The sequence below is a fragment of the Gracilinanus agilis genome, chromosome 4, assembly GCF_016433145.1.
Source record: "Gracilinanus agilis isolate LMUSP501 chromosome 4, AgileGrace, whole genome shotgun sequence".
Lineage (NCBI taxonomy): Eukaryota > Metazoa > Chordata > Mammalia > Didelphimorphia > Didelphidae > Gracilinanus > Gracilinanus agilis.
In genome coordinates, this window is record NC_058133.1 from 16,453,588 (window position 1) to 16,468,355 (window position 14,768).

General features: G+C 45.6%; 1 protein-coding gene across 1 annotated transcript in view; it reads right to left on the minus strand.

The window, feature by feature from the left end:
- The window catches only part of NFIA (nuclear factor I A), a gene marked incomplete at its 5' end in the record, with an annotated part of 248,847 nt that overhangs the window by 87,068 nt on the left and 147,011 nt on the right, over positions 1 to 14,768 (minus strand). The window contains one exon of the mRNA XM_044671853.1: positions 11,989 to 12,117. Coding sequence (XP_044527788.1) covers positions 11,989 to 12,117 — 129 coding nt within the window. The remainder of the gene's footprint in view (positions 1 to 11,988; positions 12,118 to 14,768) is intronic.

Genomic DNA, 14,768 nt, shown 5'->3' on the forward strand with positions numbered 1-14,768 from the left:
TGGCCCTCAAAAGAGCCAGATATGGCTCGAGAGCCATACGTTGCCGACCCCTGCCTTATAAGGGATGCTAGTTAGTTCATAAGACACCGAGTTGTAAAATAATAATAATGCAAACTAGCAAGCATTTAGTGGTTGTTTGAAAAGCATTTAACAATAAGATCTCACTCTGTCCCTACAATAACCTTGGCATGGAAGTGTTATCCTTATTTTACAAATAAGCAAACCTGAGTGGAGAGGAGTGAAAAGACTTGCCCAGGATCACACAGCTAGGATGTGTCTAGAGTACTGCGCCTGGAGTCAGGCGACTCATCTTCTCGAGTTCCTAGTTTGAGACCTTGGGCAAGCTACTTCACTCTGTTTGCCTCAGTTTCCTCATTTGTAAAATGACCTGAAGAAGGAAATGGCTAACTGCTCCAGAATCTTAGCTGTGTGATCCTGGGCAAGCCACTTCACTCTGTTTGCCTCAGTTTCCTCATCTGTAAAATGAACTGAAGAAGGAAATGGCCAACCACTCCAGGATCTAAGCTGTGTGACCCTGGGCAAGCTACGTCACTCTGTTTGCCTCAGTTTCCTCATCTGTAAAATGACCTGAAGAAGGAAATGGCTAACTGCTCCAGAATCTTAGCTGTGTGACCCTGGGCAAGCTACTTCACTCTGTTTGCCTCAGTTTCCTCATCTGTAAAATGAACTGAAGAAGGAAATGGCAAACTGCTCCAGGATCTTTGCCAAGAAAACCCCAAATGGGGTCCCAGAGAGTCAGACACCATTGAACAATAACACTGTCAAAACTCAGCACAGTGCCTGGCACATAGTAGGGTTCTAATAAATGCTTGATGTTTGTCACCTTTCAGAGGCAGAATCTGGTCTCTCACTCCACTCCTAATGTAAGATTTTCCCTAATAAAATTGGGTAGACAGGAGCCCCCTTTACTGGGCCTTGCATAAGTCTTCCTAAAGTGGGCTTAGAGATCTTTGGATGAGCCACCAGAAAGGGCAGAACTCCCTCATGGAAGCTGGCACGCTGCTGCTGAAATGCACGACTTGGAAGAGTACGATTCCAAATTTTCGACTGGGGAAAACAGCTCTTAGTGCTGTGTGCACCCAGAGTCGACACAATAAAAAAATTAGAGCGCATTATGTAAATGCATATTTAGACCCTTTAAAAATGTGCATTATTTACTTGAGAGTCAATAAAGGCTTTTCTCAAGTGTTTCCAGTTTATCGCAGCGCATCCATCTGCATCTATGTTGACGTTAATACAATTTGGTGTATTAAAAGGCACTACAGAATTGGCTGCCGTCGGGGCTGCACCAGGGTGCTCTCGGCAGCCCGAGGCCGGGCCCAGCTGGGGCTGATGAAATCGTGCAACTTGGGAAGGGGCTCTCGAGGCCCCAAAAGGTCGAAACTTTAACAAGGTGCCGGATGTTCTCAAAAATGACATTTCAGGCTTCTTAAGAGTCCTCCTCATGGGCTGGCCAATTCGACTTCTTTGGAAAGGTTCTACCAGCTCCAAAGACAACTCAGACATTCTGTGTCTGACCCATAGTAAGCAGGACTTCATGGAGAACACCGGACTTGGAGGGTTCAAATCCTGGATACTCATTAGCTATGTGAGCATTTGCAAAATGAGAGACTGGACGGAAGTGTGTGTGTGTGTGTGTGTGTGTGTGTGTGTGTGTGTGTGTGTGTGTGATATATTGGTAAATATTTAATAACCAGATCTCTGGGAAAACTTGTGTGATACACTTTTTTTTTTTTAAATTTTAAACCCTTAACTTCTGTGTATTGACTTATAGGTGGAAGAGTGGTAAGGGTAGGCAATGGGGGTCAAGTGACTTGCCCAGGGTCACACAGCTGGGAAGTGTCTGAGGCCAGATTTGAACCTAGGACCTCCCGTCTCTAGGCCTGGCTCTCAATCCACTGAGCTACCCAGCTGCCCCCTGTGATACACTTTTTAGTGTAATAGGTATTATTAACATTTTCTCCCTCTTAAGTCTAGACAATCAACACAGCAATAAGCTAAGCCTTAATGTGGAGCATCTACCAATTTCCAAAAAAACTGTTTTTGCTGAACATTGAATAACTGGCTCTTGCAAGCTGGTTCAAGCTGGCTCCAGCACCCCCTTGAATCAGACTTAATGGCCTCCAAAGTTCCTTGTAGTTCTAAAGTTATAATATTATGATTCTTCCCTTCACCAATATGAAACATGGCCTCTAAGTCTTCACTTTGTGAAACTTCGTGGTCTTGCCACAGTGGAATTTCTGGTCTGTTCTGAGTATTATTAATTCATAATTAGTTAAATAATTAATTCATAATATTAATATACAAATCCATTCCACAATGTTTATTCAGCACCTTCTATAAGCACAATGCTGTGCTCCCACTGGTGGGGGCTCCTCACCTTCGGTAGCCTCTACAATTAAATGTCAATAGCTCAGCTTTGTATTTAAGGGTCTTTACAGTTTGGCCTCCGACCACTTTTCTGGGTTTTATTGTCCACTACTCTCCTTCACATACATATCCTAACCAACTGGCCTACTTGCTTGTTCTTCCCCAAATATGGCACTCCATCTCTAGCCTTTATGCCTTTGCACAAGCTGTCCTCCACGCCTGGAATGCCCTTCCTCTTCCCCTTTGAGCATCTTGAGTTTCCTTTAAGTCAATTCTTCCTACTCAGTCCACAATGCCTCTAATTGTTTGTTTTATATTTATTTAAAAACTAAACAAACAAATTATTAAGCTTCTAGTAAGTGTCAGGCACTGAGCTAGATGCTGAGGATATGAAGGCAAAATGATCGGGTGACCCTGGGCAAGTCCCTTCTCCCCCATTGCCTAGCCCTTATCGCTCTTCTGCCTTGGAACCAATATAAAGTATTGATTCAAAGATGGAAGTTAAGGGTCTAAAAAAGGAAAAAGACAAAATGAAACTGTCCGCAGCCTCAAGGAGCTCACATTCCTTTGGAGAAGACCTCACCTCTACCTCATAAATACAAGGGAAACACAAGATGAGTTCAGGGAAGAGACACAAGAATGTGGGGGAATCAAGAAGGTCCTCCTCTAAAGCTGAGCTTTGAAAGAAGTCCAGGATTTGAAAGGAGAAAGTCGAGGAGAGACCATCTTCCAGGCATGGAAGGGACAGCCTACACAGGGACAAAGAAACGAGAGAGGGAAAAGAGATGTTATTTAAAAACAAAACCCCAGAAACACCAGGAAGGAAAAAAAGGGTAGGAAAATAAAGTAGGCAGAGACCTCAGGCTATCATCTCAGCCATTCCCTGATTTTACAGATAAGGAAACTGAGGCCTAAGTCACCTGTCTGAAGTCGCAGAGGTTTCCAAAATGGAACAGTCCATTCTGCCCCTTGAGAGATATTACATGTCACCTTGGTTCAGAGGCGAGACTTCACTCCAATTTGAATTCTTGCCCCCCGGAGCTGCTCTGCTTTCCACTTGATCTTTGGGGCATCCGCTTCTCTCTGAGAGGAGACGATGGGTACGTGGCCATTTGCTTGCCTAGACACAGTCCCTCAGAGGCTTGAACCTGGAGAAGGCTGGTGAGCTTCTGACAGCATTAAATGTGGGTGGTGGGTGCACCCCGGCTCTCAGAGCTAGCTCCTGCCCTGCAGCCCCCCGAAGGTGCCTATTTTCAAAATTGACCATATTATCGTCCTAATTGGTGGAGCCTCCATGCTGGCTGATGGGAAATGCTTTCAAACACCATGCAACAGCTGTGTTTATTGGGAATATGAAGAGTGACTTTTTAATAAGCAAAGTTGGCCAGGATCCAGGTTCCTGGAAGGGAAGTTGAACTTCTATGTAATAGACCAGTGATAATGGAAACAAGAGATAAGGCGTAGAAAAATAAAACAATATTTCGGCTCCCTCCCCTCCCAATCAGCCATCCTACAGTAACGAGCAGTTATTTTAAAGAGGCTGGAGACTCTTAAGTACTTGCTGAGAGTGCACAGAGAATACTAAAGGAGCAGCCTGGGAATTGATGTCAGAAGCAAGGTCCATTGGCAGCAAAGGGATCCAAGATGGCGGAGGAGTTGGGAGCTTGGCAGGACACTTAGTACGCTACGTCTAAGGTCTCTCCCAGATTAAAATCTATGAGTCTGTGGATCTCTGAAAGGGAAGAGGAGTGGAAGGCGATAAGCATTTATACAGCACCTACTGTGTACCAGGACTGAGCTCAGTATTTACAAATCTTATCTGAGTTGATCCTGAGAACAAACTTGGGAGGAATGCTATTATAATCCCTGTTTTAGAGTTGAGGAAACCAAGGCATAGAGGTTAAATGAGTTACCCAGGGTCACCCAGCTAGTTAAATGTCTGAGGCTGGATTTGAATTCAGGTCTTACTGACCTCAGGCCAGTGCTCTATCCATTGTACCACAGAGGTGCCTCTGCTTTCTTTGCTGTGATTACTATGACTTTCAAAGTGGGAAGATCATCAGCCAGCACCGTTTAACCTAGATCTATAGACCTTAAAACAATTCTATCACTTGATTTCTGGAAGGGGTTAAGCTAGGCATCGAGTTGAGGTACAGGAAAATGGCACTGCTGTTTTCTTTGGTGAGCCCGTTATTCCTGGGTACCCCAACTGCTCTGGAGAGCTTGAAGTCCCTCTCGTGAGAAAATGTCACTAGACTGCCCGAAGGGTCCACGATCCCCGAGAGGTCAAGAACCTCGGATGGACTTCAAACTGTTCCTTTTGCAGATGATGAGCTCAAGGCTGACTCGGCCCTGGTCACCCAGGGTGTGGGAAGCAAGCCTCGGGGATGTGGAATGCTGACCCCCACAGCCCCCTGCCCATGAGCTCACTCACGTGCTGCCCTAAATCCACTCTCAAAGCTTTGATCTTTCAGAGATCAATAGACGAGAGGAGGCTTACAAAAGGATGGCGAGCCTGTGCTACACGAGAAAATACCAGCGAGTGAATCTGGTCCTCTCTGTTTGTGGCTGGGACAGCAGGAGCTTGAAGGCATCCCGGAAACCAAAGGGCTTCACGGTGCAACATGGGGTGCTCCCAACCCCCCCAAACTCAGTTTCTGGCTGGCTGGGGGGATCTGGTAGCTAGTGAGGCAGGAAGGCACCTGATCACCCCCAAACAAAAGTCCATCTTTTAAGACTTTCCCTCTTGTAGAATCAGAGTTGGAAGCCACCTCATGGGTCACAATCTGACTGGTTTACACCTATCTTTCCAGAAGGACTTCACATTTATTTATTTTCCCTCACAAATGCTATTTCCAGGCAAACTTGTTCTCAGTAAATGTCATCCCATCTCCCACCTCCAGACCTTTGTAGAGGAAGGTTCACATGACCGCAAGGCTTTCCTTCCTCCTAGAATCCCATTTTCCCCTCAAGAGTCAGCTCAGGCACCACCTTTCTCATCCCCTCCTCAGCTGTTAGCTTCCTCCGCCTGGTGAAAAAGACTTAATTTTTGTGTTCTGCAGAGAGGGCTGATCTCAAAGACTGAAAGTCCTACTTCTGACACAGACATTGTGACCCTGGACAAGTCACTTAACATGGTCGACTGACTAAGTCAAAGGCTAGAAAGAGAGTAAAGGAAGAATCGGGATAGAGAATGAAGAGCATTTCTAGAAGAGGAATTTATTAATTTTTATAAATGTATAAATGATTGTAATTTGTAAATTATTAAACACGAAGGGGCAACTTTAGGTTTAGTAGTTAGACCTCCTGGTTAAGTGAACAGAGTCAGGAAGATCTGAGTTCAAATCCCATTTCAAAAATTTACTAGTTGTGTGATCCCAAGCAGCTGCTTAGCTTCTCTGTGTGCCTCAGTTTCCTCATTTGTAAGAAGGGGGGGTGGATTTGATGGCCTCTAATTTTACCATCCCATGTGGTTCTGGGTCACACTCCTCTTAAAGCTTCATTGTTAAAATCAGAGGGAAGGCAGGGTAAGCATTTCTAAAGCACCTACTATGTGCCAGGCTCTGGGCTAAGCACTTTCCAACTATCATCTCATTTTTTTTCTGGCTCAGGGTATTTATTAGACATCAGCCAAGTCAATGATCTGAAAATATATTCTTCGGATCTCTAAGATCTGCAGCTGAGACGATCACCTTTAAGTCTATGGTCCGATGATCTCTGAGAATTCTTCCAACATGAAATGAGACTTTATCAGCCACATCCTCTGGTTCAGCTCACAATCCCTTCTGTTCCCATAACACAGATCGACCACCTTGAATTACTTTGTAGGCTGAAGTGTTTGGATGGCACAAAGAGAATGTGTTACTAAAAACTAAACTACTAAAAACTGGAAAAGCAATCGAGTCAGTTTAGGATGGAGCTGGGCATCTCGAGGAGAGCCGCGTCCTCTGCAGTGCCCGTGTCTGGCTCTGATCACACAAAGCTCTCGGGGCTGCTCTTCCCCTCCTCCGGCCCCCCACTCTCATTTCCAATATCAGCAGCTCCCATGCTCGCCTTCCCTGCCAGAGATGGTAAGTCGATAGCACGTAGACGCTGTCCCAGCCACAATAATTCACTCAACTTGAGCCGTGATTTATGGCTCTGTCAATAGGAGAGGCTGGAACCCCTGGGCGGCTGCTTCGCCCTGGATCTCCCGGCTAGGGTGACGCAGGCTTGTGTGCCCGGAGCTCAGGCCCTTCTTTCTTCTTCGTATCAAAGCCGATCAAGAGCTCGGTCTTGTCATTGGCTGGAGATAATAAACAGAGCAATATGGCGGCCATCCCTCCCCTGGATGGTCCAACCACGGGAGAATATGGCGCCGGGAGGAACTCTTAACCTGGGGGCTGTGAGTTTTGTTTTTCAAAGATTTTCATAACAGCATTTCAGTAGAATTAATTTCTTCGGCTCTCCTGCATATTTTATTTCATGCATTTAAAAATAGGGTTCTGAGAAGGGGTGCGCTGGCTTTCCTCATTGGCCAAATGGGTCCGGGACCTCCCAAATCTCTGGTCTCTGAAATGGGGGAGCAGGGAAAGCACCCGAGGGAGCCGTCTGCTTCTCCTCCTCCTTGTTTCTTACGCCTTCTGCCAGTCTCTCATTCTTTTTGAGGGGAAAGAAGGGGCTGGAGGGAGTTCAGCCATTTTTCTGCCCTCCTTTGTGAGCAGCCACCTCATTCTTCTCTCCAGCACGGCCCCCCGGGGACATCGCGCTTCTCTGAGAGATTAAGTACCCCGTCCTCTTGGGGCTCCACCATCTAACATGGCCTCCTCATTGAAAGGAGATAGCCGCACAATCCCCGGCGAAGGAGGCCTCTTTCGAAGTTGGCTGCGGGGATGACAAATGAACCCAGTGGGGGTCCCACACATCTATCTCAGGACAAATTATTAGTGTAATCGAGCTTTTACTTATGCATTTATCTGGTAATTATTGAACAGTTACATGCAACAAAGCTAAGCCATTGGGGCACTTTATGAGCCCCTACCCAGCGGGGGCGAGAGGGGGGGCTCCTGGTTAATTCAGGAGGCTTCCCAGACAAGTGGGGGGTCTGGAGGACAGGCAGGCAGGCAGGCAAACTCCGAGCCCGGCTCTCTTCGATATTTCCCAAGGCCCGGAAAAACCCTTCCCAAGATGCTGAAGGTGAGGTTTTAATTACACCTACATTTAGGTGCTGAAGTTTAGGAAACATTTTCTAAGCGATAGCTCCCTTTTCTCCCCCCCCCCCCCCCCGTCTCTTCTCCCCCCAATTCTATTTTTGATTCCAGACTTGATTCTGAGAAACGAACCTCCTAATTTTAGGAAATGTAGCCAGAAGCTCCTCATCCCCTTTAGGATTTAGAGCTCTCCAACCCTTTCACTTTACAGATGGGGAAAGTGAGGCCCAGAGAACAGTTCTAGAATAATAGATTCAGAGCCGGAAACGACTTGGGAGGTCATCTCCATCACCCCCCTCATTTCAAGGATGAATAAACCAAGGCTGAGAGAGGAGGGAAAGACTTGAAGGACTAAAGCCTGGGGCTCGAAAGGACCTCCCAGGCTCTCTCCTTCCCCATCCTCCTCCCCTTTTTAAAATTTGAGGGCAGAGACTTTTTTGGGGGGAAGTGACTTGTCCCAGGTCACACAGCTAAGAAGTAGCAGAGCCAGAATTTGAACCCATATTGTGCAAATACAGATGCCCAGCCCTTTCCACTGGGTCATGACTACCTTTTTTTTTCAATTGAAATTTTTTATTTAATTAATTAATTTAGAATATTTTCCCACCTTTAACGTTTATTTTTACCTACACTCCTTACTATTCCAGGGACTCCAGTTCTGTACTTAAAGCTAAGCGCTTGATCATGGCCAAGACTCATCTCTCTCTTTTTTTTTTTTTGTTGTTGTTGTTTTAAACCCTTGTACTTCGGTGTATTGTCTCATAGGTGGAAGATTGGTAAGGGTGGGCAATGGGGGTCAAGTGACTTGCCCAGGGTCACACGGCTGGGAAGTAAGTGTCTGAGGTCAGATTTGAGCCTAGGACCTCCTGTCTCTAGGCCTGGCTCCCAATCCACTGAGCTACCCAGCTGCCCCCTCATCTCTTTTGTAAGGTATTCCTCGTTTGAATTCAATTCATCCAGCAGGGATTAGGCTGCTCTGATGTGTGAGCCACTGATGGTAGAAGGACAGACAGATCTTCCTTGGCATCTGCCCTCCCAAAGTTTATCTAGAACACACCAACGAGTGTGATGGCGGAAGGTGACGAGAGGAGGAAGCAAGAGCCCAAAATTCTCTCGGAACATTGTGGGGGGAGAAGTTTCTTACAGTGGGGTGGCTCAGGGAATGCCTTCTGAAAGAGGTCCTACTAGAACCGAGCCCAGGATGAGTACCACGAGAGGAACAGCAGAAAGAGCTTTTCAGGTTCGCAGAGCCCTTTTACACAGGATCCCACTGGACATAGCATTATCTCGCCTTCCCAATTTCTGGAAATGTTCTTACTGAGTAGTTACTGAGTATTATTCCCATTTTACAGATGAGGAAAACTGAGACTAAGTCTTGCCTGGGGGCAGTTATCTAGTAAATATCAAAAGAGAATAAGAACCCTGATCTTCCAGGCTCTCAGTCCTGTCTTTTCTCATCATGTCTTAGTGCCTTTAGAGGAAGAGAAGGATTTTCAGTGAGATGCTAGAAATGGAAAGGGAGGTGGAGAAAAGGCAGAATGAAGAACAGGGAGTCCAGTTTGTGGGGATGGACAGAGAGAGGAGGGATAATATGAAAAAAGGCCAGAGATGGAGGCTTTTCTGGAAGCATTTGCTAATCAAAGGAGGTTAGTTTTTCAATGCAAGATATTCTGATAAAAAGGACGAATTCTCTTGGTGGGAGAACATTTTAGAGCCTTGTATTATTCCACAGAAGAAAACCTCATACGGCCAAGCCTGGATCAGTTCTCCTTTTCCAAAGATGATTCAGAGACACGAAACCCCAAGAAGAAAGTCTCTAGAGCTGGGTACCGGCAGGTACCAAGAACTAAGAGCTTGGACGGCAAAGCCCAAGATGGCAGCTGCCAAAGGGATTGGAAATGTTTGGCCAGAAGAAGGGAAGCCTCTGGGCCAGGTTGGGGAGGGAGAGTGGACGGCCCATCCTCCCGAGTCCAAGTATTTGAAGGACGGTCATGTGGAAGAAGGATTAGACTTGATCTGTTTGGTCTCAGAAGGAAGAAGCAGCAGAGGGGGAAAGTCACAAAGAGACAAATGTAGGCACGAGGTCAGGAAAATGAGGGTTCTCCAAGGGCAGGTGAGGATTTCCCCTCCCTGGAGGGCTCTAAATCAAATCTGAACCTAATTCGAAGGCCGTCACTCATGCATTTAGAAAGACTTTTTGGCTAAATCGTTCTTCCCAAGAACTGGTTTCTACCAAGTGGGTAAATCGTGTCTAAAGAAAACTGTAAGCTTAATGAGACAGAGACATCTTCTCCATTACCTCTAGTTTCTGCTCCTCAAAGGAAAAGGGAAAGCGGTGCCTGCCCTCAAGGAGCTTACATTCTAGTTCTATAAATGCAGGCTTCTTGAGGACTTTTCGGGTGTCCAAAGCTTTTTCTTCATTCTTCCACTGAATGAAAATCAACCAATTAAAATGTGGAAGGAGACGTTTCTCACAGCAGTCAAATGGCTACGTTGTCTTTCTAAAATCAGAGACGGGCTTCTTTCTCCAGCTTGATTTCTCCATCCCTCTCGCAGAGGCAGATTTTCGTTGGGCAAAACAAAAGTTTCTTAACAAATAAGAAACAAGATCATTCAGAAGTGAATTAATAATAGACCGCCTGGGGAGGTGGGAGGCTTCCTGTCACTGGAGGGCTCCAAGAAAAGGCTGGATGACCACTTTTTGGGGGTCTGGAAGGGCGATTCTTGTCTGGGTCTGGGTTGGACTAGATCGCCCCTGAGATCCCATCAGCTCTCAGGTGCTGTGGATCCATAATGACTGCCCATGCTTTTCAATTTGGGATCCATTTATTACATTCTTCCTCAAAGCCTGTAATTTTTCTTTAAGCAATGATATCATCCTGTTTCCTTAGAAAATGACCTGGAAGGGGTGCTTATTTGGGCACGAGATCGACTCAAAGATCTCTGCAGTATGCCCTAGTTCCGTGACAAGCTTCACAACTTATGTTGTTGCCATTTTTCCGAACTGTTAAGTTTCCTCTATATAAAGTGTTCTTAGCCTTGTGTCCGCTGCGGACAGATTTTAGGGAGCCCATAAACTTGAATAAGACAGTTAGGCGGTCTAATGGATAGAGTGCCAGGCGTAAAGCCAAGAAGACTCATCTTCCTGAGTTCCAGTCTAGCCTCAGACACTCATCAGCTGTGTGACCCTGGGCAAGTCATTTAACTCTTTTTGCTTTCAGGTTCCTTATCTTTAAAATGAGTTGGATAAAGAAATGGCAAACCACTTCACTCTCTTTCCCAGGAAAACCCAAATGGGTTGTAAAGAGGCAGACACAACTGAAAAACGACTGAACAACATGAACTTCAGAGAGAAATGACAGACATCTTTGTCTTCCCTAACCTCGAACTGAAATTGAGCTTTTCTTTCAATCATTGAAAAACATGATTCAGAGATGGGGTCCGTGGACTTCCCCAGACATGTGCTAAGAGGTCCACGATACAAAAAAGGTTACGGACTTCTGCTCTAGAAAGATAATCGATTCTAGAAAAGGGATCTAGATTGTGGGAATAAGATCGGGATCCATGGAAAACAAAGAAAAGAAAAAAAAAGGCAACTTCCTAAGTCATAAGTCAAAGAAGATGGAAGCATAATTTTTCCACATGTGTTTCATGATGCCAGTTAAGTCCCGAAACCCACCTAAACTAAACCATCAGCCACCCTCCTACTGTGGGAGGGTCATAAACAAACCAATGAATATTTTCCTCTTCCACTAAGTTCAAGTTAAGTGACTTGCCAACATTTGCTGGAGGCGGAGATCGTGACCTTAAAAGCAAAATACAAATCATACTCGCCGTGTACACATTTTAATAATCAACTTAAAAAGCAAACAAGACCCAAAATGATGGAAATTCCACAATGAGAAACAGACAAGCCATCGACCATTTCAGAAGAACAAGGGAGCAAGAAAAACTTTGTGCTACTCACACAAAATAATGAATAATGAGATGAGGCTTTGGGGGAAAGAGGGCCGGAAAGGATTTGATGAACCCATCAGAAAGAAAGCAGAAAAAGACATTACAACCCACGACAGCACCCATCACTCAACCGTGGGCACAGGGGGTCTCTTCCTCGGATTTCTGTTGAATACACGCACTCTACCATTCCCCTCTAATTCCCGTTCTCTTCCCACCATGTGCCCCCCCACCAACGGTCTGGATCCCATTTTCTTCAACACATTCTTACCTTTGGAATGACCCAAAGCATGGAGATCCAAGCCTCCCTTTGGACCACTGGCATGACCCGGTGGTGACTAAGGCCTCGGGCATCAGAACACCGTTTAACAAGACTTCTATCTATGGCTTTCCAGCGACCCTCATGCTGATCCCTGGGTGCCAAGTCATGAGTGTCCCCCGGGGAAAGCCTCACCTCTGGGTCCTGTAATGACAGGCCGATGATGCTGTGTGAATGCCGTTCCCAGGGAGGAGGTCTGCGACGGTGAGGGGCTGCTGAAACCAGACTTCTCTGACTTCTTTAGTGTGGTTGGCGACGGCATCCCTGGCAAGAATGATCGATAAGTGCAATTTAATAAGCAAAGTCATGGACTGAGGGGCGAACGTCGTGTGGAAGGAGCTCGAGGAAGAGCCCGAGAAAAGAGCAGCATTGAACACGGCAGCAAATGGAAGCCTGGTGCTTAGCCGTGGCTTTTCTTTCAGTACAGGTTGGCTTAGAGTATATACATTTACAGCTGGAAGGGGCCTCATCGGGCAGGGGAGGAGGAAAGGGGCGCATCTTCCCCAGCTTTCCATTTTACAGAGGAGGAAACTAAGGTCTCTGGCACTTCGGTACTGATGGGATCTTAGGTGTAGAGCTGGAAGGGACTGCGCTGCTCATCTGGCCCAACTCCATGATTTTACAAAGGCGAAAACGGAGACCTAGAGAAAGTGTGTGCCTTGTCCTGATTCGCACACAGAGTGAGCAGGGCACAGATGAATTATTTACACAACATCATATTTTCCTCTATACCTGTCTGAGCTTTCTAGGAACAAGACTAGCCAGTCACTGTTAATCAGAACGATTCAAATAGAATGTTGTCTTTGATTCGGGATTCCCCCAGGAGTCATGGCGGCTGCCATTATGGGCGCCATACTTCCATGCTAGGAGTGGGTGCTGGGTGAAAGCCAAGAGCTCAGGATTTGGACTCTGGGGACTGGCAAACAATCCCCGCTTTGCCATCTATTACCAATGGGACCTTGGGCGAGGCAATGGACTTTTCTGAGACTCTGCTCCCTTTTATAGTCAGAAAATGAGGTAACTGGGCAGGAAAGAGTCAGAGTTGACATTGCTAGAACACTTGAAGGTTTGTAAAGAACTTTCTGGGTATTTGGAAAGTCACTTTATCTTTGAGGAACTGAGTTCCCTTACTGGGAAAATGAAGGGTTGGGTTACCCGGCTTCTTGGGTCCTTTCCTGCTCTCATCTCCAATCCAATTATTCTATAACCTTATAGTGTAGAAGACCTAAGCAGAGTGAGACAGGGGAATGTATATACACTTGTGCGTGCCATTTGCCATTCTGAATGAACTTGTAGCAACTAATCCTCTTTGATGAACGGCCTTTTTTGAATGTACAATTCGGAAATGAAACCTTTTAGTTTAACTTTTAAACATTACATAATTGAAATATTAGTATTTTGACTTTCTAGAGAACTACTAACATCCTTGGAATCATAGCCTTAACTTTTGTCTAGTCTAACCCCACTCATTTTTTCAGTTGAAAGAACCGAATGCTGCTGAGAATGAGAAATAAAGGCCTAGTTTAGAAGGCAAAGCTTGGGTTTGAACCCAGATCCTCTGACCCCAAAGTGTTCTTTCTGCCACACCGTGTTGTTGCTGTGTATTGCTGCTGGAAATCAGAGAGGGGACTCTCTAGTGTTGTTCTGTGTTGTTCTCCCACCCAAGGTAAGGTTCAGGCTTAAAAACAGTGATGCTGATGTTCAGAAGCCCGTCCCATTTCAACGATGCTTCCAGTTATAGCCATCAAAAATCAGATGTAAGAAATCATGTCAAAACTGGACTATTACCAGCTGTGTGACCCTGGGCAAGTCACTTGACCCCCATGGCCCACCCTTACCACTCTTCCACCAAGAGGCAATACACAGAAGTTAAGGGTTTAAAAAAAAAAAGGAGAAGAAAAAAAAAAACTGGAATATTGGCAGACTTTCTAGAGAACGTCTAACATCCTTCGAATCATAGACTTAGAAATTGTCTAGTCTATCGCCACTCATTTTTACAGTTGAAAGAACCGAATCCTGGTGAGAATGAGAAATAAAGGAGCTCTCAAAGGTCTGGGCCTGTGGCCCCAAACTATCGGGAGCCCTCTGATTCCAAGGCGATATGCTAGAGGGATCCATTCTCACTTGCGGGGTGCCCTGCTACACGCATTCTATCTGGGTCATGGACGCGTGAGAATTAGGGGTAGAAAGGGAAGACCCAGCTCGCCTCAAAGCGCTTTTCTCAGAAAGGATCAACAAAATAATGAACTTCTGCCCAGGTTTTAAGGTGCAGAATTTCATTCTCACGTCTCTCTCTGAATTCTTTGATGGCCGCCTGTAAGTGCCAGCCTGGCATAGTATGACCCCAAACAAGACACTCCAAGAGAACACATGCATGTTCAGATACGACTGGGAAGAAGGGATAAAGGAAAGAGTTGGCCAGAGAAAGGAAGTCCTGGATTTCAATCTTACTTTTGCTTGCTTGAACCCAGGGCAAATTCATTTAGTATCTGAGTGCCCCCAGGTGGTTCTGTAAGATTAGAAGTTATAAACAAATGCAAAATTGGTAGGAGGAATCCCTTCAGTGGGACCTACATAGAGCAACTACAGACCTGGTTTAAAAAATGGAATATAAGGGGTAGCTGGATGGCTCAGTGGATGGAGAGCCAGGCCTAGAGACGGGAGGTCCTGGGTTCAAATCTGACCTCAGACACTTCCTAGCTGTGTGACCCTGGGCAAGTCACTTAACCCCCATTGCCTAGCCCTGTAACAAATAAAATTAATATAGAAGGATACATATAAAAGATATTAGGGTTCAAAAAATGGAATATAAATTTATATCGAGATTCCAATGCACAAATGAAGAATGAAATTAAAAAAAAATCTCCTTTAAATTCATTGTCAGTTAGATTTAACATCTAGAAAGTGAGATCACT